Source organism: Diutina rugosa (assembly GCF_008704595.1).
Source record: "Diutina rugosa strain CBS 613 chromosome Unknown scaffold31_size150537, whole genome shotgun sequence".
NCBI lineage: Eukaryota > Fungi > Ascomycota > Pichiomycetes > Serinales > Debaryomycetaceae > Diutina > Diutina rugosa.
The window spans coordinates 82,286-110,182 of record NW_022995083.1 but is presented as its reverse complement, the minus strand read 5'-3'; the positions used below and the strand labels follow the sequence as shown (position 1 = coordinate 110,182).

The window sequence follows — 27,897 nt, the reverse complement described above, 5'->3', positions numbered from 1 at the left end:
TTACCGCGTACTAACGATGGTCGTAGCTGAGCTTAAACGACTATTACCGGAAATACCCCAAACCCGGCTTATCCCAAGCGAGAATATCGTTGACTTTCTTGAACCACGAGAATTATGGGCGAAGCCGGGTCTACTGGAGGTTTTAGTGGACCCCCTGTGCATAAGACAGCTTAGTGAGAACCAGAAGGAATATGGCGATATATGGCAAGAAATGTTGGATGAAATTAATACTGTTGATCTTCCAAACGAAGTGACAATTGAGAAGATTACTTCCGGTGACTCGAGCCAAGAAGTGTCACCATTTTTAGCATACTTAATGGAGCACACGAAGGCTCCTGATCTTAACCTTGTCGAAGCGAAGCCAATACCATTTGGGGCTCCCCTTGACATCAACCAATTTCATTCCGAAACCAAAAAGCGAGCAACTGCGTACCCCACGCCACCGCCTTCGAAACGTCCTCGCAAGCTGGATATCGTCCCTTCGCCGAAGAAACCCTTCAAAATCAGAGATGGCGATGACTCTATCGAATACCTACAAAAGCTTAATCGCCATATTGCATTGCAAGAGTTTGATCTTGCTGACCTTCAACGCATTCTCAAAAATTGTGAGGCCATAATTAATGAAACTACGGACTGGGAAAATGTCGCCGCTGCGGCTCAAGTCATTACTACCGTATTGCTGAATAACTTGGATAAAGTCGTGTTACATGTCGATAAGTGGTACGAGGCGGTGATGTCAGTCATCAAAACCGGGATCTATGACTCTGGGGACTATGAGACACTGGCTAAGCTTCTACACGAAGTGCCATCGCAATCCGAAAATGCCGTCACTCTTGAGTACTTTTGCTTTGACGTGATCTTTGGCGATTTTACTCATGAAGGGCTTCGTCACGCTGCTACTCTGCTTTTGGTGAATTTATTCCACAGGTTTGAAGACCAGCGTGAGTTCATCCTTGAAATGGTTGCCAAACGGGCTGACATCGGTGGCAAACTTAAGTTAGCTCGTGGGGGTACTGTTCTGTTGACCACAGCGTTATTTGTGATGATGATTCAAACCAGAAGCAACATCGCTGAGCTCGGGGCGTTTGTGTGTAGTCAACTACCGTCAATGACTCACTTTATGGATGACTTACTAATTCTCCTTGATCTTCCAGAATGGCCAGGAGCGGAACAAATGGTGGCGCTGGTTATCACTCATATTGGCACCATGGTGGTGGGATCGGAAGAGATCGACATTTTGGGTAAGTTTTGCCTTAAATGGGCAGAGACTCATCTGATTGTTGGTCGTCTCGATGCTATAGAACCCTCAGTTAATGGTTTGAGAGGATACCTTAGGGAGTTTGGTAAGCTGAACCCGCGATACGCCGACGTGTATCAATATCATGAGGAGACTGAACTGCCAATTAAGCGACTTGATGAGTACTTGGCGAAGTCAACTTGGCAGCGGGTGTGGGTTACTCGTCTCCAGGGAGTTTACGTCGAGGCGTCGTCGATCTTAATTCATACCCCAGGGGCTAGGCTTCAAGCAAAAGCGGTGAGAACGCTTACGCAACTTCTTGAACATGATCGTCACCTTGTTTCTGCGGTTCTGGCAGCGTTCCCAGGATATAAAGATGCGGCTGTCACGATGAGAGACGCTTTGCTTGATCTTGTGTCTAAACTTCTTCAGCTTGGAGCTAAATTTGACGATTTTGCTAAAGTGTTGGCTCAGTTCTTGGATGATGATAGTGCCCTAGTCAAAAAGCGTACTCTCAAGGTTATTGTTGATCTTTGGGACCAAACAGCACCCCAACTTCAAACGTTATTGGTTTATAAGCTTGTGCAACACGCTGTCAATGATGAAGATGTTGGCTTTCGGGAAAAAGCCGGCCAGGTGGTATCGTTGAAACTCAGTGGAGACATCATGATGTCATTAGTGAAACTACCAGCGCTGATGGACGTGGAACATTTCGTGGTGGCATACTTCAAGTTGTTCCCTCCACAAGAAGAAATGGTGCAAGCAATTGTAGAGCAGGCTGAGCGCGAGCAATCCGAGGAGCCTCTTGCTAGTCTCGTGCTCATTTCTGAAGTGCGTTCACTTGGCCAAGACCAGCTTAGCGTGTTGCAACTGATTTTAGGTACGCTGTTGGCTGCGCTTCGAATTCTCCGACGCTCATTGACCACCACCACCCTTCGTCCTGAAACAGCGAAGGTATTCTACGAGAAACTTATCACTGGATTGGGCCAGTTTCTGGTGACTCAGCTTGAAGAGGCAGTGCCGGCACTCGTTCTTCTTGCTCGTCGCGATAAGAAAACTCATTTGGGTCGTTTTGTCAAGTCTACGATATCTCAAGTCAATCAATTGACGCGTGACCCCTCAAATCCGCAAAAGTTGGCCAAGCTTTGTCGCTTACTTGGTCTTTTCATCCACTATGGTGATTGGGAAAGCCTTCGAGAGGTAGCGGTCCCCCAAGCGCCTCAGCTGGAACTGGTGGTAAGTTTCATCTGTCGATTATTCATGGCTGTCATTTCAAACTCAAATAGTGATGAAGTCAAAGATGCGGCAGTGAACGGGCTTTTGGAGGTTTGCTCTACCCACCCACTGTTGTTCAAGAATCCTCGCATTAAACGGGTGATCAAGCAATGTTTTGAGAACCCTGCGTTGGTGGTCACCATCACCTCCAAATTGCTTTTGGTGATTGGTGGGTCAATCGATGAGAAGACGCCGCTGTTTGCTCTTGACCACAAGTCAGTGGAGATCGCCCCCATGGTCGTCGACGAATACTTTGATCATGTGCGGTCAATGATGTATAGCCTGGCCGCCTGTGCACGATTCGTGTATGCGGTGATGGAACAAGGGCTCACTCTCCCATCGCGGTGTATTGGACCCAGCATTGCGTTGATGGCTCACCATGACCCTGAATTCCGCAGCATCGCTTCACGCGGGTTTGCTTTGGCTGTGGCAAAACACGCATCGTTGATTGACTTTGAGGATGGTCTTCGCCAGGGTTTTGATTATGCCGGCCCTACTGCAAACTACATTGGCTATGTCCATCAACAGTTGGCGTTGGCAACGGCGGCAGTGCTGACGGGATCGAAACAAATTCATAATCGCCTAACGCGCAAGCTCTTCGAAGCCGTGACTCGGATGCTTGATGACGACACATTAGTGGACACGATCGCTCGCAACTTGGTTGATATGAGCTTCAGTACGGCAGCGGAGGTGTTGATGGTGGTAAAACTGATCGAAGACGAGCTTACTGGTCCCGGCCAGGACGCATTGAATGAAGCTCAAGACGACGAAGACGTGACCGAGGAAACGATGAACAAGTACTTGGTGATGGTTGAGTTATTGCGTACACTCATGACAAACTACGGGATTACCGAAGATGAACTTGAGCTGTTCAATCCGAAAAAGATCAGTAAAAAGCTGGGGAGAGTGGTCACGAAATCAGATCTCCGCCAGTTCAATCCTCCAGCCGTGACTAAGGAGAAATTCATCGAAGAGTTAGATACTTTTTGAGTTAATTAATAACATAATGATTTTCAAATTGTGTAAGTAGGTTGATTGTGAAATGATTTTGAGCCCGCGGTGGTGATAGATAGCGCTGAAAAAAGTTATCGACTACGCTATGTTTAAACGAGCATTGGCGGTGATCCCGCGCCGGTGGAAAGTCACTTACCCGGCAGTGATCGAGCTCGACGGCAAGAAGTACCCTACCGACGAGTGGACCAACGTCCCCGATTACATTTTGCTGCTTACCCGGCGCCAACTCCATCGCAATCCCAACCACCCCATTGGTATCCTCAATGACTTAATCCAAGAAAACTTCAAGGGGATGGGGTACACGATGTACGACCAGTTCAAGCCCGTGGTCACCAAGTACGAGAACTTCGATGTGTTGGGGTTCCCTGAAGACCATCCGGGGCGGTCAAAGCTGGACACTTACTACCTTAATGCCAACCACTTGTTGCGTACTCATACCTCAGCGCACGAAGCTGAGTGTTTCACCTCATGCAAGACTCCTGGCTACTTCATCACTGCTGATGTATACCGTCGAGACGAGATTGACCGTACCCACTACCCGGCGTTCCATCAAATGGAAGGAGCGCGGTTATGGTCGCGGAACGACTTGGACAAGCTCCGCCGCGACATTGAAGAGATCCCCAAGACGAACATCATTGTCGAAGACCCCGCATGGAACCCTGAAACCAACCCGAAACAACTGCACATGACTGACGAAGAAGTGACACTCTTAACGGCTCACCTTAAGAGAACCATGGAATACTTGGTAAACCAAGTGTTTGAGCGGGCGAGAGAACTGGCTAAGTTGGCGGGTTCTACTGAGCCTTACCTCAACGAACCGCTCCGCGTGCGGTGGATTGAAGCCTACTTCCCGTGGACGGCGCCGTCGTACGAGATCGAAGTGTGGTGGAAGGGCGAGTGGCTCGAATGCTGCGGTATGGGGCTTGTTCAGCAACAAGTGTTGACCAACCTGGGCTTGCCTGACGATCAGATCGGGTGGGCGTTTGGTATTGGCTTGGATCGTATCGCCATGTTGTTGTTTGGCATCCCCGATATCCGTTTGTTCTGGTCGTTGGATGAACGTTTTGCTAAGCAATTCCAAAGAGGCAAGATCCTGACGTTTGTCCCTTACTCAAAGCACCCGGGTATCAAGCGTGATGTGTCGTTCTGGTTATCGCAGGACGTGCACGAAAATGACGTTATGGAAGTGGTCAGACTGCACGGCTCTGACCTCGTCGAGTCGGTGCAATTGGTCGACGAATTTGTCCACCCTAAGACCGGCAAGCACTCGCAATGCTACCGTGTCAACTACCAGCTGATGGACCGTAACTTGACCAACGAAGAGATTAACCAGATCCACCACAACGTCGAACAACAATTGGTGAACGAGTTTGGCGTCACCATTCGTTAAAAAACTGTACATAGTATTTCTAAACACCAATTTAAGTATCCTTTCTATGTTTTTGACTGTCCTCGTTCAATCCAACTTGGGCTTCCCACAGAGTTCGCAGTCCTTTTCAATGATCATGTCCTCCATCTTTGGGTTGCACATGCGCTTGTAGAACTCGTACTGGGACCAGGGGTACGCTGTCAGATTGTGTCCATCCTTAGTGTACCACGACTGGCACCCACCGAATTCGACATTGCCAAACACGCACTTCTTCAACTCGCTTTGTACCGTTTCCTGCCATTCGTCGTGCTTTTCCGGCTTGACACGGATGTTAACGCCGTCTTCAAGAATGGGCTTAGACATCTTCTTCACAAAAATGCAGGCATTCTCAATGGCAGTGGTGACAGAAAAGTGACCCGTACCGGCATTGGGACCGACAAGCATGAAGTAGTTAGGGCAGTGCTTCACCATCATTGTTTCGTAAGCACTGACGCCTTCCTTGTCCCAAAGTTCATTGACATGGACACCATTTTCGCCGATGACATCGATTTGTTTGAGGTTCTTGCCGATGTTGTAACCAGTACAAGCAATGATGACGTCAGCAGGAAGCTCAGTGCCGTCGGCAAGCACCACCAGGTGTTCTTTAACCTGAGCGATGGTGGACTTCTTCACATCGACACGCGGGTCGTGGAGGGCCTGGAGGTAACCGCGGTCGTAGATAAGACGCTTGCATCCCACCTTGAAGTTAGGGATCAAGATGTCCTGGTATTTCTTAGGGCAGTTGTTCACCATGTAAGTGTGAGTCTTCTTGTAAGTGAACTCTCTGATCTTGCGGGAGAGCCAGCTGTTGCCCTTGAACATGGGGAACCGCAAGTCGGATAAGATGGCGACGAAGTTGCGGACCAACCAGAGGCCAAAGTAGCCGAGCTTGCTCATTCTCGTGTACAACTTGTGGAGCTGGTGGGGCACTGGCGGCATTATCCAGTGTTCCAGCCGGACCACTTGAGTGAGGCTTTTAGGGTTCATATCTTGGAGCACTTTGGGCACCAATTGTACCGCCAGACACCCGTTACCAACGACGATGACGTTGCGACCTTCAATAGGGACGTCCCAGTTGTACACAGCCGAGTGGATATAGTCACCCTTGAATTTGTCAAGACCAGGAGGGTTGTACTCGTTAGGGTACACCAAGCCGCCAGCACCGTTGACCAAGATCTTCGCCAGGTGGATGGTGAGCTGGCCCAGGTCCATGTTGCGCAAGTAGATGTCCCAGTGGTCCTCGTTCCACTCCGCCTTGGTCACAAAGTAGCCCAATAAGCAGTGGCGGCGGATGTCGTTGGAGTTGACCACCTCCAAAAGGTACTCCTGGGTCTCACCTTGAGGCGCCTGAGCCACCAGCCAGTTGGTGACCAAGTAGTTTGATATCAGGTAGTGCAACAGAGGCACGTCCAGCGACACCCCTGGGTACACGTTGGCATGCCAGGTGCCGCCGATCTCCTTGTGGCGGTCGATGAGGACGTAGTCGTCGAGACCCATGTCGTTTTGGAGGGTAAGGGCAAGCGAGATCCCGCTGAATCCCGTGCCGATACAAGCGATCTTCAGCGACGATCTGAGGGTGGGCAAGCTGTTGTTTTCGGGGACCTTGGCATTGGGGCCGAGCACCTTGACGGCGTCGTCGTACTTGATCCGGAACCGGTCCGGGTGCTTATCGGCGATGCGCGATAAGGTGATGGTGCTCATGGTGACGCTGAAGAGACGAAAACTTGTTTACGGCGAACGCAGCCATATATGCGGCGAGACTCGAGCACATGCCAGTGGCGACAGGTGGTAGTGGGGAAGCGAGGGAGGGGCGGCTGGCGTTGATCCCCCGAGGTAACTTCCGAATTTCGCATAATGCGGGGATGACACTTTACATCGGCGCCAAAGGGCGGAGCCTGTGGGGTTTTGTGGACGGTATCATGACGACACCGACGCCGACCAGCGACCAACGACCAACGACCAACGACCCAAGCCAGTGGCTAATTTTTTGGAACGGTTTACATAGCGGGAGGGCTATGGTCATGACAACTTTAGCCGAATTCCGTCACCGTCAATTGTTGGGAGGTGAGACATGTTGGCAATACTTTTTCTATTGAAGCCCGCAATCACATGGGCAAATCTTTTTGAATACGAGCTTCATGTGGTGAGGGTGGTGTCACCCCGAATTTTGGGGAGTGTAATGGGAGGGAAAGTTAAAGCCGCCATTGTTTATCGGCGGTGGGCTGACGTCGGAGTTCGCCAAACTCCGGTGCCGAGCTAGACCGGAGTAATCATGTGCGTCGACTCATATGATAGTGGCAAAAGGGAATAGCTGTATGGTAAACACGAACTGGATCTACTTTATCAATAGAGATCCCCACGTAAATGGGGTATTGTCGGCCCCTTGTCAACAATGGTCTATAGATAAGGGTGTGGGTTTCGTAGCTTGTGGTCCAGACGCTCGCGGTCACGTGGGTGCGACTGAAAATTCTTTGACCCATCAACTTAGCCCTAGACGCCAATGTTTGGTCTATTCAGCAAGGGGCTTGGCTCCACCATCACCAGTGGGATGTCCCGCTTCGCTGGCGTCACCAACTTCCAGGTGGCGTCGCCGCTTTTCGCTCGGTTCAAGTACGAGTACGCCCCCCGGTTCAAGCGGGTGCGGAAGGCGATGAAAGGCCGGGTCCCCGTGCGTACCGGGGGCTCGTTGAGAGGCAACCTGTTGGTCTACGGCCAGTACGGGTTGCGTCTCAAGACTAATGGGATGAGAATGTCGGCCAACCAGCTTCTTGCCGCCGACAAAGTGCTCAAACGTGAGATCAAAGGTTCGGGGGCTAAGCTCATGACCCGGTTTGTGTGTAACACCGCCGTGTGTGTCAAGGGTAACCAGACGAGAATGGGTAAAGGTAAAGGTGCGTTTGACCACTGGGCCGCCCGTATCACCACGGGGAAGGTGCTTTTTGAACTTAGAGGCAACATCCACGACCAGATGGCGCGCGAAGCGCTCCGTAAAGCCGCGGATAAGCTTCCCGGTCTCTACGAAATCATCACTCCCGAGTCGCCGATTCGGGCGTCGATCACCACCTGTGTTGACGCTCCCCCGAAGGTGAACTATCGCGCCGAGCTTAATAAGGCGCCCACCAAGAAGTGGGCCAACATCCAGGAGGGGAAGAAGGACATCTACCGCATGTTCAGAGGTCGCTAAAATAACTTGTACATAGAATACACATCATCAACGGAGTCACTAATTGGCGTGGTTTTTAACAATGATTACATTGCGCTACTTAACTCACTTGGTAATTATCAAATATATACCAATCATTTATTCAGTTTTTAGGATGTTAAACGGAATGTTTGCGAATAGTCAGGGTCTATGTCCCCTGCGCCTCTCCCCTGACAGGGTCCTTGTTTAATTATAGCCGATAAAGTAGATTACCGCGACCACTATTCTCTAGAGCTTCATGTATTCAATTATTATGTACCAAAACAGGGGCATTCAATGCCGGCATGAAATAAACGGATATCTTTTGGTTATGTTGTCGACGACGAGACTGGGTCCCAGCTCGCGGGCTTCGACGAGGGTATAAGCCTACTTACAACATCAACACGGCGGCGGCGGCGACGGCACCAAAGGCAACGCCGGTGAACGAACCCGCGCCTTCCCATTGTTGGACGGCGGGCGAGGAACCGTTAGGGCGGGGGCCTTCCTGAACGCCAATCACGGGAGGCTGTTGTTGTTGTTGGCAAGTGACGTGAGTGCACACGGTTTCGGTGGTGTGAGAGGTGGAGGTGACGACGGCGGGAGGGGGGTGGTCGGTGGTGCCCACGCCGCTGTCAGTTTTGGCAGAAGGAGGCGACTTGTCAGTGGTACCAACGCCGCCATTGGTGTTGGCGGGGGGGGCCGTCTTGTCGGTGTGGCCAACGGCGTCGGTAGAGATGGGGGCGTTGGCAGCGTCGGCGGTGGCGATGGCACCGGCGTCAGCGGCCTGGCCAAGGTCGGTGGGGGCACCAGCGGCGAGGCCGGCGGCAGCACCGGCGTTGAAGAGGAAGTCGGTGTACTGGGTCAAGTCCTGTTCATTGGTCAACATCCACACGGTCTGGCCGGCGTAGTTGAGTTGCGAGTACTTGGTGGCGTCGGGACCCTGAGGCGAGGTCGAAAGCACCAATCCTTCGGGGAGCTGGGCGAGTTCGTCGCCGAGTTGGTCGGCGGTGACAATGGCGGTGAACAAGGCGGTGGCGGCGATGGAGTACTTCATGGGAGCGATGGTTGTCAGGTAAAGGAGGATGTTTACCGGGTACTTATAGCGTCCATCGTACGGTAACGTATAAGGTTTAACCGAGACGTTCTGCCGCCACACAGAAAATATTATTTTATACGTCGCGTCGCCCCTAGCTTTGTCGCACAAACCTAGTGAGCAAAGCACAACACACTTCACTTGACTACGAGATACAACGCGAGAATTACGGGGAAACGCAGTACTTAGAGGTTTGAACAGTAAGCCGACACTCTTAAAAGAGAAGTCTTATATAAATTTTACTCTTTATTACTCCAGTACTTGTGGTTACTGTTCTTGGCTGGGCGCAATCCTCATCTGCCAGGGTGCGCCAAGGACACCTCGATTTGTGAGGCGGGTCGCCGAATGCGGCAAAATGATCTGGGGGTGCTAGGTGGCGACGGGACGTGCTAAGCCCATTTTCAGGGTAAACCCACCCTTAAGAGCGGGGGTACACAATGGACAAGGGTTCAGGCTGCTCGTAATCATTGTCGGCGTAGCCTAAGCGTCGCCGTACCCCTAGATTGAGCATTCCCCTGGTGGCTTTAGACGACGCAGGTACCCTGCACTATCCAACCCTCGAGCGAAAGTTTAATTTTGAGCGTGTTTCCCAACGCGACGAACTCGCACCCGTTTACGGAAAGATACACCGGAAGCTCTTCGATCTTTGTGCCCAAAGCCGAGAGCCGATGCTCCGCCACCTTTCGACCCCACGTTGACACTGTCGCCCAACTTTGGAACCTTGTTCTTTTTGCGAGCTCAAGTTTTTGTAAACTACCACAGTTATTTGTTGTTCGCTTGCTTATATACATGAAAACGATATGGCTTACAGATGATAAACTGGAGATGATATCGCGTTATACCAGTTCCTGTCGAGCAAACGACTCTTCACTAATGGCTATGCATTTTCGGAAGCTGATATATCCGGAGAGCCGATTACCCTCATCGATGACCCGATCGGTAGATCCGAGAGAACTATTTGAGACAGTTGGTGCGCAACCCCGAGGCGGTAAGTCACTATTGCCAAAGCCAAATATGCGCGTTGAGCTTTAGGTCACAAACGATCTCAACTATATGCTGCTGGGGAATGCAGAAACAATACCCGTGTGGGGCAAAACTGTCGGAAAGCTTTCTTTTTCGATTTGTCGGTTGACGAGCCGAAAACATGCCCCGATCGTGACTTTGTGGGTGATCCGAGAACAGCAATCGAACGTTCCTGTTCGGTGCACCACATCGCCACCCTGCCCGATGACATATTTTGAGCACCACAATCACGCTTTAAACCCTCAAAACGACTTTCCACATCAAGAAGGTCGTTCGTTACTGCCATTTCAGTCGTCAGCCACCGCATAAGTCACTTTAATCCACAACGAGCACGTTGAACACTGGACGACAATCATGAACCCGCCACTGCCGTCAGCAGTGCCACACTCATCCAAATCGGTCTCAGTTAACGACATACTGCGGTGACCAGTGCATCGAGGACAGTCAAGAAACCACACGTACTCTCCATCGACTTCGTCCTCAGTGAAGTCTTCAAGCAGATACACGTCCAAGCCGTCGGCAGTGACATCGAAACCTTTCACCTTGAGATCATGTTTGAACTCAGCGTCGTACTGTTTCCTGGACACGGCGTCGCGGAGAATGGCGTAGGCCTGTTTGAGGGTGGTGACCTCGGAGTTGTCTGAAGATTGCGATGACTTGTCGGGATGGGCAGCAAAGAGTTTATTCTTGTACGCCTCTTTGATCTCGTCGCTGGTGGCTTGGGCAGACACGCCGAGCACGTCGTAGTAGCTACGCATGGACGGAGATGGCGGCGTCGACGTCGCTGGCGCCGGCGATGAAGGACGATGATGTCTGTATGCAGGTGGCATGTTAGACCCTAATAAAGAGCCTCGAATAAATTCGTCACAATGATACAAAATCAAAGGCTTTTCGTACTTTTGGTTTTTATCCTATTGTATGAACTCTTGCTTATGGTTTGTTGAATAACTCGTATTATCGGTTTACTATTGACACTCCATCTATCTAGGATTTTTCCAATTATCGAAACCAATCGTTCGAATCTCTCAAAATTTGAAACCAGATTATCTTATATGTAAAGTAAAGTACTCCAAAAAACCTCGCTAGGAAACACTACTTGAATTGTATCACATCAATTTCGTACATTTTACTCAGTCTCTGCCATTGTCATTGTCGACCAGCCGCACAGCGTGTTGTTCGCACTATTTTCACCTCACCGGAGCCATGCCTGTCAAACGGAAAGCCGGGCTGCAAGCCGGCGGAGAAGCCAAGCTGGCGAAGACTGACGATCTCAAGTCGCAGTTGCTTGACTTGCTCAAGGAAGTGGAGCTGCTTGAGGACGAAGAAACCAAGACGCGGTGGGCGGACCCTTTCCTCCGCCTCGTACCCAAAAAACAGTTTCCCGATTACTACGAGATCATTGATGAACCGATATCACTTTCCGAGATCACCAAAAAGGTCAAAAGCAACGCTTACGCGTCTAAAGACGAGTTTGTCGACGACTTCGAGCTTATGCTTCTGAACGCGCAACAATACAATGAACCGGAGCTGTGGATCATCACCGGGGCAGAAAAGTTGGTCGAATTCGTGAAGAACCCTCCCAGTCCCAAGCTCAAACTTAAATTGAACACCAAACGCACCGAGGAAGAAGATATCACGTTCGGTCTGTTGCCAAAGGTGTGTATCGCCCTCATGGAAGAGGTGCGCGATCACAGCTTTGGCGAGGACGGCATACTTAGTGGTCCGTTCTTGGACGATGTTGATCTTGAAATCTACCCAGACTATACTCAGTTCGTTTCCCATCCCACTTCGTTCCGCACCGTCATCAGCAAACTTGAGGCTCGCAAATTCTTTAGCCCTAAACACTCCTTGCTCGACAACTTGGCGCGTTTCGCTAAAGAAGCTCGTTCCATTTTCACCAATGCTCAGCTTTATAATGATCCGGAGCTGACCATCTACCAAGACGCCGAACAGTTGTTGGAGTATTTCAACGGACAGTATGATGTCATCAAGGACCGGTTGGAAAAGCAACTGCAGGCAAGACAACGCGCCAGAATCCAACGGGAACAGGACCAAATTGCCGCCCTGCAAGCTCCCGCTCACACAATTGAGGAGGCCGTGAAAGCTGAAGAAGCCAAACCGGTCGTGGACGTGGTTACCGATAAACTGTTGGCGAATAACATGGGCAAAACCGCTGCTAACCTTCCGGCGGACCAATGTGTTATCCAGGGATTCTTGTTCGGTACTGCTGCCGCCACTGCCGCCAATGTTGCCAATACGAAGCCGCATTTCGGTCAGCTGAACCCTGCTCGACACCTTTTCCCCTCTCACCGGTTTGGTGTGACGCAACTGTTGTTTGACTACAAATTCAAACCTACCGGTTACGCCGTGCAGCTGTACGTGATTAATCTACCCCCAGGGGCCAAACCTCTGGTTCAAGTACAAGCGCTGCTTCATCAGTACTTGTACAGTCTCAAACGGAGAGACTTGGATGCTGGCAATGGGTACCAGAACCTGACTAGCGATGAGGATTTCCAATGTACTCTTAAGGTGAATGAAGACGAAATCCTTAACACCAATGCTGAGAAGGTTCACAACAATTTACTTGCTTTGAACTACGGATTCAAGTTGGCTCACGGGTTGAATGTAATTGAATTTGAGATCAAAACTGCCCCTCCTGTTGTCAAAAAGATTAAGGATCTGAGTGAGCAGGAAGAAGACGAAAGCGGCGGCCGCCACACTCGTCACCAATTCCAGCAGATGAAAATGCTGTGGGATGTTGAAAAGATAACACTTTATGTCAACTACAACGCTTTTTGAGCGTGAAATGTGTCGATAACAAATAATGTACTATAATGAATTGAAGATAGATTAATTAAATTATGTCGCAAACAGCTCACATATTATGGCGAATTCCAATGAGAAGACATAGATGGGGTAATCAAAATACTCGTATTTTGGGGTTACCATTCATGTTCAAGCTGAAAGAGTTCTAAAAATGTCCAGAATTAGGAAAACACAAAATGCATCTAGTCCTACTAACGTACCATAAACCGAATTCCGAATTTCGGCACAGTGGGTCAATGGTCTAGTGGTACGATGCCTCCTTCGGGTTAAATCTCGAGCGCCTAACAGCGTTGGAATTGGAGGAGATCCCGGGTTCAATTCCCGGTTGACCCCTTTTTTTGGTTTTTAGCTCAAATTAGTTACAGATAGCTTCTACAATGATAAAGCCTAGTTATTTACTTTAGTCTATTTCCCTTTGTCAATTTACCTGTTCGAATAGTTGCATTTTTTCATAACTAGGTTCGCATGTTTGACTTACCTATTGATTATATTGATTATATATATACATGAATGTCGATCACCAAACGTCCTCAAGGTATCGACCGTTATCCTCCATATCTTTCACGTACTTTTCAGCTTCTGCAACTCCAGACTCTTTTATGATTTCCGTTATCGTGAGCTTCGTTTGTTTAGGCATATTCCCCAGAGCACCACAGACATAGAAGATGGCTTCCTTCTCGAGAATCAACTCTGCCACCTTTTCCTTGTTAAGCCACAAGCCGTCCTGAACGTACCGAGGTTTGTAGCCTTCCTTGCGTGAGAAACAAGGGTGTAAAGTGAAATTTGTTGTCTCCGCGAGATGTTTCCACTCCTTCGGAAACAAAAAGTCTTTTTCATCATTTCTGACACCGTAGAATAAATGCATTTCTTGTTTGGGATTACCCTTAGCTACTGTTTGGGCCAATGCTCGCATGGGGGCAATACCGGTACCAGGAGCTACCATGATCAAGGGCGGAGCGGGGTTGTCGGGGAGTTTGAACTGAAGCCCCATTTGTGCTAATGAGAAGACAATGGTATCGCCTTGAGAAACTTGATCTTTGAGCCACTTAGTGCATAAACCTCGACGAAGACGTCTGAGGATCGTGCGATACTCCACCACACCAATCACAAGCTCAATACGGTTTCCGTTAGGCGCCAGAGCGATGGAGAATTGGCGCGACCGGATCTTGGGGAAAATCTCCCACACGTATTCAAGAGGAATGGTCATGTTGTTCAGGAACTCTTGTACAGTTTCCAATATCAGGCGGCGAGGCCGGTTAGCGTAGTCGTAAATTTCATCTGGGTATTCAAGCTCGGAGAACTCCTTAAGCTTATCACGCTCACGCTCACCATCCTCAGTAGAACCGTCGACGAAGTGCCAGAGGTGAGCGAACAACGCACGCTTGGGAATAGACCATATATCGAGGTGGTACTTAACCAATTGACGAAGAGTGACACCCTTGAGATCAATCATGCCACCATCGGCTTGAGGGGGGTCACCTTTGAAAATAAGCGGCTTGTCTGCCACCGCTAACCAGTGAGGTTGAGCCTCGAGGAAGTCTTGTACCGATTGGTCATCATTAACAGGGTAGAGGGCGCAGGTGTCGCCTGCAACGTAAGAAATGGGAGTGGTGGATTCAAGTACCACATGACGAATATCCTGGAAATGATCAGGCGTTGTTGCCCGAGTGTTTTCAAGCACTTTTGCTTGTAAAAGCTCACTTCTCGTTAACGAAAGATCTCCTGCTAACTTTGTATTTTCAAGCTGGTGAGCAAGATCAATTGATTGGTTAGGATCTAGAGCGATTGTCGTTGCGGGTGTCACTGGCTGCGTATCATTATAGATGAGATTACGCATAAGCTTACTACCAAGTCTTTCGACCAACTTTGCCTCCCACTCTTTGTAGAAACCATCGGGACCAAGCTCTCCCATTTCATCAGCTTCACACCGAGGCAGGAACTCCTGAGCCCCAAGCTGAAGGAACCGCTTGTGGATCTTTCTGATGGCCCAGTTAAACCGGGAATACAGCGAGTCGCCGAGGCCAAACAGAGTGAATTGTATGTGGTCCAAGAAGTCCAGAGGCAAGTCGTCTCTCAATAAAAAGCGGAATAGCTGGCGGGCGTTACGGGGGAGCAGCCCTTGGCCAGTAGTCAGACATATGAGCACCAAGAGTTTTGTATCAGTGATGAGTCGTTCGAGGGGGAAATCGTCAAATGCAGACACGTGGGACTTGACGCCATAGTAACGTAGGCGGACGGCAAGGTATTCAGCGTAATCCTGGGCGTTCCCGGTTTCTGAACCGTAGAGGATGGTAAACATAGGTAAAGCCGATCGGCATTGGTCACGTGAAGAAACGGAAACACCAACTGCACCACGATAAGCGAGGCCGCTGGCGGTTATGATTGAGAATGAGTGGTAGATAATGTTATGAAATAGCCAATGAATACATGGAGAGACACGATGATCAGGTCGAGACAATTAATTCGAGATTTTCAAACAATTTGTCAGATTCAAAGATTGCACTCTATCAGTATCAAAAATGGCTTTAGATAGCATATAAGTTCAATTACAGCACCACTAAACTAGTTATTTTGTCATATAGTTAAAGTACTTCTTTTTAAACAAGTGATTCACTGAGTATTACAATCTTGATACTAAATGTTATGACGAAATTTCATCGAAATATTGGAGATTTAACCAAACTAGTTTTCTACGATATCAGAGTATGTGGTTAGATTCATTTAATACTATACTAATCCCACAATTTGGTGTCATTGCTTATCTTTTCATTTCCTCTCGACTGCTTTGGGAGACCTCATCGCACGTTATCGGGGCGCGCTCATCGCGATCTCACCCCATGCTGAAGACCACCGACATTGCTGTGTCCAAGTACCACGACGAGCCGCTGGTGGCGGTGGCATCGTTTTTCAACGGGATCACCGTGCCCCCGCTGATCCCTTTCACTGGCTACGTGAACAAGCGCCAGCGCCATGTCCTCCATGGCGAGGGCCAAACCCTCGATTATAACGGCAGTGACGACGCCGCCGGCGATAACGACTACTACGTCGCGGTGTACGACGCCAAGCTGAAGCTGATGGAGGTGTTCCCCGCCCCCGTGGTGGAGGCGCTGGTGACGGCGCGCCTGAAGCGTCGCTTCGACGGGCCCGACGTCAAGCTGTCGGGCCAACGGTTCGCTACTCAGCGGAACGCCTTGGGCGAGGCCTTCGGGACCAAGAAGGCGAAGCTGGCCATCGCCAACCTCGAGCGCAACCGTATCGACGCCGACAAGTTGCTGGGGATGGAGTTGGACATCGTCGACACTGTGCGCGAAGGCACGGGGCTGTTACCGTCCAAGGACCACATGGAGAAGCTGGTGGTGGAGGCGCGCCCCACTCCTCCTTGCAACCCCGACGCCACGCTGGTTTCCGAAGTATACCCGGTGCTGGGGATCTTGCTGAAGGCGGAGTTGGCGGCGATCAGAGTCCAGCCGATCATGGACGAGCTCGACCACGAGGCGCAGTTGGCGATGATGCCCCACCTGAAGCTGGCGTACCTCGCCAAGCACTTGCCGGCGGCGGTGGCGCTGGGCAACACCCGCAAGGTCCAGTTGTTGTACTACATTTCCCTCCTCTTGGGGGTGTACGCCTCGCGGCGAGTACGCGACAAGCAGATGCTTCTGACGCGGCTCCACGAGCCGGCGGCGGTGCTTTTGGACGGGGTGTTGGAGCGGTTCACCGTGCCCCGCACGCTGACGTTTGGCAAGCTGAAGGACCGGCTGTTCACCATCGACCCCCACCACGAAGACAAGCTCTTGTGCTACATGCTTGCCCTCATGATGCACGTCGACAGCTTCCTCGTCGAGTTGCCGCCGTTGGCCAATGAGCTCCAGATGAAGCCGTTGCGCCTCGTCAGTTTGTTCAAGGCATTGGGCGCCACCATCAAGAGCGCCACCGTGGGCCAGGCCGAGGCGTTCGGCGTGCCCAAGTCGCAAGCGGCCAACCACAAGGTGGCGACGTTGAAGGTGCCGTTCAAGTTGCCGCAAATGACTAGAATCGCGCGTAAGACCTAGTCGTCATGATATATAGAGTACAAATACATTACTGGGCATCGGACCCGAAACCATTGGAAACTGTTTAATCTAAGAGGACCATAATCGTGTACATTTCGTTACTTATGGTTTATGGGTTTTCAAAGTAGAGAGCGCACATCTGGTCGTTGATTTGGTCCATCACCAAACCCATGATTTCGCCCATGACCGACTCAAGCTGAACTTTCACTTGGCACATGTCTTTAAGCGCTTGGGTGATGCTGACTAAAGCTTCGTAGAGGTCACCAATGTTTTTGTCAAACTGAGCTTTCTGGTCGGGATCGTGCCAATGCAATTGTCTCGTCTCGTCGCAGACTCGTTTGATTCTGGCTAACTCAATGTCAAAAGCGTCCACGTCCACTTGGAGGGCTTCCTTAATGTTGGTCATTTTTTAGTCTCGAGAGCAGATTTGCTTAGCACGGGCTTTTAAGTTGTATTTCATATGCAATGGGCTCATCGTACGGTTCTTTCCCTAGTTGCCTATCTTGTCATGAATATTGGTGATCACTACGACTTTTCATTAGAATCGAATGGTCAAAAGAAGCACATGGTAACTGATTTCCTATCCTAAAGTTGTCATTGACAGAAAGGTCTATCTTCTTCAATGGTCGGTTTTAGCGACAATTCATGAATCAAGAGAACGAATACTCGATGACTACCAAATAAAAAGCAATCACTTTCAAACTAGTAAGGAAATAGAAGTCATTGCAGTTGTCGATTTACCTTGTGAAGCTCCTGGGAAATTTGTACTAAGTATGTGAGTGAACCACTTTGAGCAAGGACTAGTATAGGTGCCAATTACTACAGATACAACCATGCCAGACCATCAATTGTCATTGCCAATTGGCTAAAGACAACAATATAGAGGAGTCAGCCAACTTTTCATTAGGTTTCACCAACTACTGGAACAAATTTTCAGCAACGTTAATTATAAATACATGCGTGGAGACCAATCTAAACGGGGACGTCTTCGGGGTCGGGGTTGTGGACCCAGTGCTTGCCGAAGTAAGGGATCTTCAGGTAGAAGGTCTGTTGGAACAACGGCCAGCCTTCGGTGAAGGTAGCAATGGCACCGACGGCAGCACCACCCCAGAGCACCGCGTCGGGCAAGAAACCCTTGATGGTGTTGGCGTTGATGTTCTTGAAGAAAGGCAAGATCTTGTAGGCAGGAGCCTTAACGTACTAAAAGTTAGCAAGGATTGGAAACGGACATCGTCGTGATTCGACTTACCAGAACCATGGTGATTAACGTCAGCGGGAAAAAAGTCGCAGTTTATCATTGGGCGAGATTTCAGTCACGTGATCAAGAGATTTACTGTGGATAGACTCTACGCTAATATTCATACTCCAGAAATCAATCTACGCCGAATGCTTTTGAAAGTGTTGGTACAAAAGGTCTGATGCATTTATTATGGATACGTTTTTTAGCAAGCGTCGGGCTGGGCCATGATGTAGCCGATGGTCTGGCCCACCGTCTTCAACGCGTCGGCGTCGTCGTCGGGGATCTGGATGTTGAATTCGTGTTCGACTTCCATCATCACTTCGACAACGTCCAACGAGTCGAGCCCCAAGTCCTGGGTGTAGCTGGTTTCCTCGGTGATGGGCTTGTCGGTGCCGACCTTGTCGTAACCTTCCAACAACTCGAGCACTCTCTGGGTGGCGACCTCGCGAGTCAATTCGGGGAACGCCCCGTAGTTTCTGATGGCCATCATCGGTCTGGCGACGGTGGGCACCCGCATGGCGGGCGCTCTCAACGCGGTTCTGGCAAACGATCTAAACATGGTCGGGGCAGATGGGTAAGCATCATTTTTCGCTGGTTTTCATTGGCGCGACCGTCGCAACCGGGGCCCCTCCACCGTAACTCCAACGATGATTTTATCATGAAAAATCTCGTGATTTGATTATCAACAATTGTAAAACTAATAATGATACGTGATACTCTTACTCAACTTGAAATATTGCTAGTTTTGTGGTATATAACATATTAGACTAGGCTGGCTTAAATTGTGCGAGTGCTGTCGAAATCACCAATTTCATCAAACCAGTGATGGTTTCATTGAGTCAATTTAAATACCGTGGCCTATCAATTATCCCAATCAAATCTAATTGATATTCGTTCTAAATATAAATCTCTAAACCTATAGTTCAGTTAAATTGTTAACTGGCTCCAACCACTTTTCAGGCGCGCGGTGAAAAACTTCTCCATACGATGTTCAGCTTGTTGAAGCAGGCGATGCGGGCGCCGAGAGCGCTCGTGTCCACGGTGTCGCCCACTCTGTACATGATGTCGATCAGCAACCACGTCCCGTTGGCGTCGCGGTTTGCTCCGGGGGCGCTGAAGATGCAACAGCGCTTCGCTACCTTGAACCAGATCAAGTACGGCAAGCAGGGTATGCCTCCCAAAAAGAACCACACCCGTACCCCTGATTTTGACGGCAACCCGTTCAAAAAGGGGGTGGTGTTGCGGGTGATGATCCTCAAGCCGAAGAAGCCCAACTCCGCTCAGCGTAAGTGTTGCAGAGTGCGGTTGACCAACGGCAACGTCATCTCGGCGTTGATCCCCGGGGAAGGCCACAACTTGCAGGAACACAACATCGTCCTTGTCCGTGGTGGTAGAGTGCAAGATATTCCCGGTGTCAAGTACCACTTGGTGAGAGGCGCCTACGATTTGGCCGGTGTCGCTAACCGCCAAACGCTGAGATCAAAATACGGGGCGAAGAAGCCCAAGGACTAAACGCTATACTTGGCTGAGTCCTGCCTCTGTACATAGCATACTAATGACCCACGACGTATATTACTTAGTTTGGCTCGAGTGCAAATTGCAACTTTTGCCAAGGGTAGCCATTGACTACTATACAGCCCGCACCAGCCGCCGCCTCTAGAGATTATTCATCGTTTACTCAAATCGATGACGTAGTGCGTTAAGCAGCGCCAACGGGGCCAGCGTTATTCGCGGTTTTAATCGAGCAGTGCCCCCGGGTGTCATCCCCAAAGCTCACAGCAACTTCTGTCATCCTCCCCAAAGGGTCTAGTTTGTGGCTTCCATGCCCCTATTTGCCTCCCCCCACCTCGCACTAAACAATGCTCGCTTTTGTGGGATTGCAGGGCACTGCCTGCACCGACGGAAGTTCCACGCAGCGAGCACCTCGAGAGGATATTAGTTTCTTAGCCCCATCACCCTGCCCCCAAATTGGGGGTGCTAGTGACAGCAGCGCTACTCTCACTCGATGCAATTCGTTTATTACTAACGGTAAACTTAAAAGCTTTTAGACCACACTAAAAATCCCGCAATCGCCAGCTATCGCCCGAAGCCAGCGGTGCCACCCGACGACCCCTGTATCCCCCTCGACCGCCGCGGGACGAAGTAGCGCGGCGCACATATCAATTGCGCGGTTGCGATCTGGAGTGGTCGGAATATATAAGACCGAGCGCGCTCAATTCGTTGCCACTACACCCTCTCAGACACCACCAGCAGCATGGCGGTGACCAAGGAAGAGGAAAGACTCAAGAACTACGTGTACCGGCGGTGGGGGCCCTACCTCGCCGAGCGGCAATGGGCGACGGTGCGGGAGGACTACTCCCATGACGGCAACGCCTGGGACGACTTCCCCTTCAGCCAGCTGATGCTGAGAGCCTACCGGTGGGGGGAAGACGGCCTCGCCGGGGTGCTGGACAAGCACCAGTTGATGAACTTGTCGCTCGCGATGTGGAACGGCAAGGACGACATCTTGAAGGAACGGTTGTTTGGCCTTACTAATGGCCAGGGCAATCACGGCGAGGACGTCAAGGAAAAGTACTGGTACCTCGACAACACCCCGTCCCACCTGTACATGAAATACTTGTACAAGTATCCCATCAACCGGTTCCCTTACGAGCAATTGGTGGAAAAGAACGCCGAGCGGTCGCGGGTTGAACACGAGTACGAGCTTGAAGACACCGGCATTTTCGACGAAAATGAATACTTCGACGTGTTGTTTGAGATGGCTAAAGGCGACGACGACCCTGAACAGTTGTTCTTCCGTGTCACCGCCTACAACCGCTCGCTGAAGCCGGCGCCGTTGCACTTGGTGCCCCACATGGTGTTGCGGAACACGTGGCTGTGGGGGAATTTCGACAAGAACCTGGGCCAGGAGCTGCTGGCGTCGCGCCCCTACCTTAAGCAAGTCGACGACTACACCATTGAGGTGAAGACAGAGCGTTATGGCATCCGCTACTTGTCGTTTGCCCCCGCCCCCGGTCCCACCGAAGAGTCTGACGACGTGTTCCCGGAATTCTTGTTCACCGAGAACGAAACTAACATGAAGCGGTTGTACGACCAACCCAATGCTCAACCCTACGTTAAGGACGCCTTCCACGACCACATCATCCACAACACCCCTGACGTCGTCAACCCCAAACACGAAGGTACTAAATTCGGTGCCTGGTTTAAGTTTGACGAGGTTCCTGCCGGCGATTACGTCACCTTGCGGTACAAGTTGGAGAAGAACCAGACTGACGTCGACGAGTTTGAGGTCGATCAAGTGTTCCAACGCCGTCAGCACGAAGCCGACGCTTTCTACTGGAGAGTGACGCCGTTGCCTATCCCCGACGAATTGAGACAAGTGCAAAGACAGGCGTTTGCTGGGTTGTTGTGGACGAAACAGTTCTACTACTTTGTCCACCACTTCTGGCAAGAAGGTGACCCCAACTTCCCTCGTCCTGCTCCCAACCGGGCTGGCGGCAGAAACAAAGAGTGGAAGCACTTATTTATTGATGACGTGTTGTCACTCCCTGATAAGTGGGAATACCCATTCTTTGCTGCCTGGGACACGGCGTTCCACTGTATCCCATTTGCCATGATTGATCCTGACTTTGCCAAGAACCAAATCGATTTGCTCACTCGGGAATGGTACATGCACCCCAACGGGCAGATTCCTGCCTACGAGTGGAACTTCTCTGACGTCAACCCTCCCGTTCACGCGTGGCTGGCGTATCGGATCTTCAAGATTGAACGTAAGATGTACGGTCGGGAAGACTTTGATTTCTTGGAACGGGTATTCCACAAACTCATGCTTAACTTCTCGTGGTGGGTGAACCGTAAGGATGCCGAAGGCAACAATGTGTTTGAAGGTGGTTTCCTCGGCTTGGATAACATTGGTGTGTTCAATCGGCTGGAAGAATTGCCTACGGGTGGGCACTTGGAACAAGCCGACTCCACTGGGTGGATGGCGTTCTTCGCGTTGCAAATGATGCAAATTGCATTGGAATTGGCGAAGAAGAGACCTGTCTACGAAAACATGGCGGGTAAGTTCTTTGAGCACTTCACGATTATCGCCGATGCTTTGACGTATAACCTGAGCAAACAGGCGTCGTTGTGGGATGAGACAGACAAATTCTACTACGATCTGATCCGTTTTGACGACAACCACACCGAGGCGTTGCCGGTGCGATCGCTTGTGGGGCTTATCCCCTTGTACGCGCTGATGACGCTTGAACCTGAAGTCCTCAAGCAATTCCCCACTTTCACTAAGCACTTGAACTGGTTCATCCGTACCCGGAAGGGGTTGGCGCTGCGTAACATTGCCCTGATGGAAGAAAAGGGGGCTGGCGAGCGTATTTTGCTTGCCCTCGTTGACAAGGACCGCTTGGTGGCAATCTTGGACCGTATGCTTAACGAAGACGAATTCTTGTCTGACTACGGTATTCGTTCGTTGTCCAAGTACCACAAGGACCATCCGTTCGTGATGAACGTCAATGGCCAAGAATACAAGGTCGAGTATCTCCCTGGCGAGTCAGACCTGGGGATGTTTGGTGGTAACCTGAATTGGCGTGGTCCTATCTGGTTCCCCGTCAACTTCTTGCTTGTGGAAGCGTTGCAACGTTTCTACTTGTACTATGGCGCTGACCTCAAAGTTGAGTGTCCTAAGGGTTCAGGCACCTACTTGAACCTTGCCCAATGTGCCCAAGAAATTGAGTATCGGTTGATGCACTTGTTCATGCCTGACGAAAATGGTAACCGTGCCTGTAACGGCGACAGCAAGCTCGACAACCATGACCCGTACTTTAAGGACTACGTGCCGTTTTACGAATACTTTGATGGTGACACTGGTCGCGGTTTAGGGGCGCTGCATCAAACTGGATGGACTTCGTTAGTGGCGAAGTGGATCCAGGATCACGGGATGTCGTGTCGCATGCCTCGTACCCCTACCAGCTCTCTGACCCGCCGCAACTCGTTCTACCTGCCGCTGGACGACGAGCTGAAGGAGAACGAACAGATCAAGCAGTTTGCTCCGAAGCTGGGCCCGTTCCCGGGTACGTTGCTGCGGAGAAAGAGTGGCAAGTCGCTTCTCAACTTGACTACCCACGCCCTTGACATGGATGATGAAGAACGCAAACACAATGCCACCAGTACCACCCAAGGAATCGCCCAGACGGTGGCTCAGCTGGAGCTTATCAAGGATTTGGTTAAGGACGACTTGGAAGAGTTATCTGATAAGAACGAAGAGTATGACGACCAATTGATCCACGAAATCAAGAACGCGTTCAAGAGCTGGTCGTGCAAGGATGATAATGACATGAGCGAGTTTGACGAACTTGAAAACCGCTTCGACCGCAACGAATAGACGTGGAATGCTTTCTAGACAACCTCAAATACATGAATTGAACTTCTCCGTCATCGATTTTCTGCACATTCTGTTACTCCAATTGATCTAGCTAGCCAACTTTAAGAAGATTACTAATTACCAGATGGTTCTAAGGTCCAGCCTCGCGGTGAGTGTCGGTTACATGGAACTCATGTGAAAAATTTGGGGAATGCGGAGCCATAGTACTCATAACGCTGATTGTCTCAGGGCCGACGGAGACAAGGAGACAACTAGAATCCTCATGTGATACAGGTTAATTAAACTTTGGAAATGGCTTTGATCAAGATTCCAACCGCCACATGTTTTAGTAGCTAGCGTGTCTATAAGTTTCGAGCCCCGCAATTTTTTGTAATGGAGGTGAAGCGCTGGTTATTGGGGGGCGACATGTAGAAACCATGGGGAGTTGTCAACGGGAGTGTGTCATGCTTACCGGTTGGATAAACCTTCAATGCCGCTGCCTGCTGACCTAAGCCTGTGTGACTTTGATTAATTGGCCAGCTCTAATTGTTTATGGTCAGCTCAATTGACGATTTTAGCTTTACGCCCCCACTACCTCCACGTTCTAGGGGTTTTTCCCCTCTTTTCGCGAATTAAGTTACTAAGTTGTGTCTCGCGAGCCTTGTATCCGAGAGATTTTGATTGACAACGTAAATCATACATACAACATCACGAGCAATCACCGCATAGGAGTGGCACTTTATCTCTGGTCGACCACAGTAAATTTCGCCAGCGAGCGTGTCATTCTGTCCCCGGGTTTGAGCCCCATTACTTTAGTTAGCCGCGTCAGTCACTCCCCCCCACCATGATCCGTGTAGCCGACAAAACGGCTACCGTTGGCACGGCCGAGAAAAAAACGAGTTGAGACCTGCAGATTGTTAAAGTGACCATTTGTCATAGCACCTAAAAGAGGGGAACAACGAGGGCCTCGGCTCCCATCGCTGGGGGAGTGTCACCCGAGTCGAATGCCGTAGCGGATTTTTTAGGTTTTTTCTGAGTTAATTTGCTGATTTTATCAACAAAGTCTACAGGTGGTAATGCCGCGGGTAGGCCAGGCGACATAGGGAGCGGTCACTCTTTGGCGCCTCGTTTCTTTTTTCAGATGAAGGGCTGCGCTAAGATAATCACTCGGAACGGATACGCGCGTATGCAGGGCGATCATTTGATGACACCCAGTAATTGGCACGGCGGCGCCGTAGCACTATATATATCTAAACGGTAATTCCCCCACCACCTAGACTCATTACCTGATATGGATTTACCCATCTACCGCGAGCATTGGACTCAGGGGCGAGAGGACGTCAAGTTGGACATCCGCTACGAGTACGGCGTGTTCCGCTTACTCCAGGAACCGTTAATCGTCGTCCAGCACCGCGACCAGAACTGGAGCCAGTACCTTGCCGGCACCCAGGTGGAGCCGTTGCGCCTCTTTGACAGTGAAGGCAACACTGTGGGGTACATGCGCGAGAACTACAGCCTCGGGTCGCTGATCAAGCTGCTGGTGATCCACCGGGGGCTGAGTGACCGCCCGTTCTCAGTGGAGGTGTTTGATAAGGAGTGGAACCTCGTATTGTACATCAAGCAGCAATCGAGCTGGGACAAGAAGGAACGCATCAACGTCTACATTCCTGGCCACGACCAGTTTGGCCGGTTCCAGGCGAAGCCGCTCGGGTGTGTCGACATCACCGGCCCATTGGCTAAGCGCGACTACAACTTGAAAGTGTATGACGTCGCGGAAGAAAAGTTCGACTCATTTGGTCACATCATCACCAGCCCCCGCGCCCTGAAGTTTGCTGTGCGCACGCTCGTGCCCGGGGACGCGGTGGAGACGACCATGGCCGGCGTCGATATCGACTGGAACGGGCTCAAGCGAGAGGCATTCAAGCGGGTGCCCATCTACGCCGTGAGATTTGATTTGCAAAACCTGCCCGGGGTAGAAGAGATCTACCACAACATCGATGGCAACCTCATGTATGACATGCGGGCAGTGCTTTTGGCAGCGGCGATCTCGTTGGATCATGCCTACTTCTCGAAATTTAAGTGATCCCTGTATAATTAGCTAACGAATTAACGACATTACGATAACATCCATCCCTTACACCAATTTGCAGCCACGGCGTTCGTTCGCTGCAAGATGGGCGCGTCGCATTGTTCGGCGTCACAAAAGGAAGGCACCCAAGGTGATGTGAGGTGTACCCAAATGGTGGTGTTTTTGTGAATCCAATGGGTGAGTTAGTCAAGTATAAACAGCGTAAAATACACAGACAAGTGCAAAACTCATGATATCACTTGTAATTTATATAATCACCGCAATCAAGTGAAACTACTAGCTCAAAATTTGATTTAAAAGTCGCATGATCTTAGAGGCTATAGTTGATAAATGGGCATAGCTATAAGGCGATCAAATAGAATGTTCGTCTACATTGTTTGTACTGAGGTCATAACGTTTGCAATGATATTAAAGTCATTTAGGCCTGGACGATTCTCACGGTGTTGGAGTGGCCCGAACCTCTGGTCCAGCCTTGCACGGTGATGATCGAGTCGCCCTTGCGGATCAATCCCAAGTCGATGGCTTCCGACACCGCCCATCTCAAACGGTTTTCGACGTCTTCTTGCCAGTTCTCGGCCTTTTCTTGCTTGTAGATGAAAGGGTACACACCACGGTACAAGTGGCAATAACGGGCAGCTTCCAGGTTTCTCGTAACCATAAGGATGGGCACGTTAGGCTTGTACTTCGACACCAACCGCGCCGACAACCCCGAGGTCGACAACACCACGATGGCCTTAGCATCTTGTTCGTACGACCCCGACACGGCGGCAATGGCACAAGTTTCGGTGGTGGGAGTGGGCTTGGTGGCAAGAGCCCGGAGCGAGTTGTGGAGAGGCAAGTAGGCGATGGCCTTTTCGGCGGTGATGGCGATTTGGTGCATTATCAGCACCGCTTCTAAGGGGTAGTCACCCTTGGCGGTTTCACCCGACAACATCACACAGTCGGCGCCGTCCAAGATGGCGTTACCGACATCGGACACTTCGGCACGAGTGGGTCTGGGGTTGATGGTCATCGACTCCAACATCTGGGTGGCGCAAATGACGGGCTTGGCGGCCAAGTTGCACTTGGCCATCAACTTCTTTTGCACGACAAACACTTGCGGGGCGGGGATTTCGATACCAAGGTCACCACGGGCAACCATGACCCCGTCGGTTTCCTCGAGAATCTCGTCGAAGTTTTCCACCCCTTGGTGGTTTTCGATCTTGGCGATGATTTGGATGTTGGCACCCTTTTCGCCGAGCACCTTTCTGATGTGGCGGATATCTTCGGCGGTACGGATGAACGAGGCAAAGATCATTTGCACGCCGTTCTTGACCCCGAACTCCAAGTCCTTCTTGTCCTTTTCCGAAAGAGCGGGCAAGTCGACGTTAGTGCCGGGCAAGTTGACCCCCTTTCTCAGCGAGATCTTACCGGCGTTGACCGAGCGCACCTTCAATTCGTCGCCGTTGATGGCGAGTACTTCGAACGAAAGCACCCCGTCGTCGACGTAGACGTACTTGCCGGGTTGGATGACGTTGACGATGTTCTTGTAGTCGACGTACATCACCTTGTCGTCACACTTTTCTTGGTAGGCGTCGTTGGTGGTGATGATCATTTCGTGGCCGGGAGGAATAGGCCAGTCCTGTTCGTTGACAGTGACACCGGTCCGGATTTCGGGACCCTTAGTGTCCAAGGCGATCCCCAAGGGACGGCCAGGGTAGAGCTCTTCCGACTTGCGGCAGTTGTCAATAACCAGCTGGTGGTACTCATACAGCCCGTGGGAGAAGTTCATCCGGGCGATGTTGAGACCGGCCTTGCGCAACTTGACCAACATCTCGGCCAGGTTGGTCTTGGGGCCAATGGTCCCGATGATCGAGGTTCTCCGGAGAACCTTATCGGGGATCTCGGTGGTGTTCAAGTTCAGCAACCACGAAAGGGCAGAAAACGACATGATGTTGCGGTAATTGAGTTCTTGCAAGGGTGCTACTTATAAGGGATGCAACGGGTCCGAGGCGACCGAGCGCCCGCGCAGAAAAACTGGGTGTGAGGGGTAACGGTGTGCTGGCCACGAGGGGGGCATTTTAACTACGCCGACACTCGCTCACCAATAGGGGTATCGTTTAA

The 27,897-nt window shown here is 50.7% G+C and overlaps 15 protein-coding genes across 15 annotated transcripts; 8 read left to right on the top strand and 7 right to left on the bottom strand. All coding sequences in view use genetic code 12, as the record gives it.

Annotated features, from left to right (window-relative positions):
* Positions 1–16: 16 nt before the first annotated feature.
* DIURU_001004 (cohesin-loading factor complex subunit) lies at positions 17–3,502 on the top strand (the record flags this gene model as incomplete). The annotated part of the gene is made up of 1 exon (XM_034153501.1): positions 17–3,502. The coding sequence occupies one exon, from the start codon at positions 17–19 to the stop codon at positions 3,500–3,502; it is 3,486 nt and encodes a 1,161-aa protein (XP_034014236.1).
* Positions 3,503–3,611: 109 nt separating this feature from the next.
* MSF1 (phenylalanine--tRNA ligase) lies at positions 3,612–4,916 on the top strand (the record flags this gene model as incomplete). Its single annotated transcript, XM_034153500.1, has 1 exon — positions 3,612–4,916. The coding sequence occupies one exon, from the start codon at positions 3,612–3,614 to the stop codon at positions 4,914–4,916; it is 1,305 nt and encodes a 434-aa protein (XP_034014235.1).
* Positions 4,917–4,982: 66 nt separating this feature from the next.
* DIURU_001002 (flavin-containing monooxygenase) lies at positions 4,983–6,635 on the bottom strand (the record flags this gene model as incomplete). The annotated part of the gene is made up of 1 exon (XM_034153499.1): positions 4,983–6,635. One exon carries the CDS (start codon positions 6,633–6,635, stop codon positions 4,983–4,985), a length of 1,653 nt encoding a protein of 550 aa, XP_034014234.1.
* Positions 6,636–7,482: 847 nt separating this feature from the next.
* DIURU_001001 (mitochondrial 54S ribosomal protein uL16m) lies at positions 7,483–8,118 on the top strand (the record flags this gene model as incomplete). The annotated part of the gene is made up of 1 exon (XM_034153498.1): positions 7,483–8,118. One exon carries the CDS (start codon positions 7,483–7,485, stop codon positions 8,116–8,118), a length of 636 nt encoding a protein of 211 aa, XP_034014233.1.
* A 388-nt stretch (positions 8,119–8,506) lies between these two features.
* DIURU_001000 (uncharacterized protein) lies at positions 8,507–9,169 on the bottom strand (the record flags this gene model as incomplete). Its single annotated transcript, XM_034153497.1, has 1 exon — positions 8,507–9,169. The coding sequence occupies one exon, from the start codon at positions 9,167–9,169 to the stop codon at positions 8,507–8,509; it is 663 nt and encodes a 220-aa protein (XP_034014232.1).
* A 1,349-nt stretch (positions 9,170–10,518) lies between these two features.
* DIURU_000999 (uncharacterized protein) lies at positions 10,519–10,989 on the bottom strand (the record flags this gene model as incomplete). The annotated part of the gene is made up of 1 exon (XM_034159308.1): positions 10,519–10,989. One exon carries the CDS (start codon positions 10,987–10,989, stop codon positions 10,519–10,521), a length of 471 nt encoding a protein of 156 aa, XP_034014231.1.
* A 445-nt stretch (positions 10,990–11,434) lies between these two features.
* Positions 11,435–13,030, top strand: DIURU_000998 (uncharacterized protein; the record flags this gene model as incomplete). The annotated part of the gene is made up of 1 exon (XM_034159307.1): positions 11,435–13,030. The coding sequence occupies one exon, from the start codon at positions 11,435–11,437 to the stop codon at positions 13,028–13,030; it is 1,596 nt and encodes a 531-aa protein (XP_034014230.1).
* Positions 13,031–13,574: 544 nt separating this feature from the next.
* DIURU_000997 (NAPDH-dependent diflavin reductase) lies at positions 13,575–15,356 on the bottom strand (the record flags this gene model as incomplete). The annotated part of the gene is made up of 1 exon (XM_034159306.1): positions 13,575–15,356. One exon carries the CDS (start codon positions 15,354–15,356, stop codon positions 13,575–13,577), a length of 1,782 nt encoding a protein of 593 aa, XP_034014229.1.
* A 538-nt stretch (positions 15,357–15,894) lies between these two features.
* On the top strand, positions 15,895–17,106 carry DIURU_000996 (DNA-directed RNA polymerase I subunit; the record flags this gene model as incomplete). The annotated part of the gene is made up of 1 exon (XM_034159305.1): positions 15,895–17,106. One exon carries the CDS (start codon positions 15,895–15,897, stop codon positions 17,104–17,106), a length of 1,212 nt encoding a protein of 403 aa, XP_034014228.1.
* Positions 17,107–17,215: 109 nt separating this feature from the next.
* DIURU_000995 (uncharacterized protein) lies at positions 17,216–17,512 on the bottom strand (the record flags this gene model as incomplete). Its single annotated transcript, XM_034159304.1, has 1 exon — positions 17,216–17,512. The coding sequence occupies one exon, from the start codon at positions 17,510–17,512 to the stop codon at positions 17,216–17,218; it is 297 nt and encodes a 98-aa protein (XP_034014227.1).
* Positions 17,513–18,078: 566 nt separating this feature from the next.
* DIURU_000994 (uncharacterized protein) lies at positions 18,079–18,905 on the bottom strand (the record flags this gene model as incomplete). The annotated part of the gene is made up of 2 exons (XM_034159303.1): positions 18,079–18,306; positions 18,597–18,905. 2 exons carry the CDS (start codon positions 18,903–18,905, stop codon positions 18,079–18,081), a joined length of 537 nt encoding a protein of 178 aa, XP_034014226.1.
* Positions 18,906–19,333: 428 nt separating this feature from the next.
* On the top strand, positions 19,334–19,858 carry DIURU_000993 (mitochondrial 37S ribosomal protein uS12m; the record flags this gene model as incomplete). Its single annotated transcript, XM_034159302.1, has 1 exon — positions 19,334–19,858. One exon carries the CDS (start codon positions 19,334–19,336, stop codon positions 19,856–19,858), a length of 525 nt encoding a protein of 174 aa, XP_034014225.1.
* A 742-nt stretch (positions 19,859–20,600) lies between these two features.
* On the top strand, positions 20,601–23,726 carry DIURU_000992 (uncharacterized protein; the record flags this gene model as incomplete). Its single annotated transcript, XM_034159301.1, has 1 exon — positions 20,601–23,726. The coding sequence occupies one exon, from the start codon at positions 20,601–20,603 to the stop codon at positions 23,724–23,726; it is 3,126 nt and encodes a 1,041-aa protein (XP_034014224.1).
* A 1,270-nt stretch (positions 23,727–24,996) lies between these two features.
* Positions 24,997–25,788, top strand: DIURU_000991 (uncharacterized protein; the record flags this gene model as incomplete). The annotated part of the gene is made up of 1 exon (XM_034159300.1): positions 24,997–25,788. One exon carries the CDS (start codon positions 24,997–24,999, stop codon positions 25,786–25,788), a length of 792 nt encoding a protein of 263 aa, XP_034014223.1.
* Positions 25,789–26,212: 424 nt separating this feature from the next.
* CDC19 (pyruvate kinase) lies at positions 26,213–27,724 on the bottom strand (the record flags this gene model as incomplete). The annotated part of the gene is made up of 1 exon (XM_034159299.1): positions 26,213–27,724. The coding sequence occupies one exon, from the start codon at positions 27,722–27,724 to the stop codon at positions 26,213–26,215; it is 1,512 nt and encodes a 503-aa protein (XP_034014222.1).
* Between the last annotated feature and the right edge of the window lie 173 nt (positions 27,725–27,897).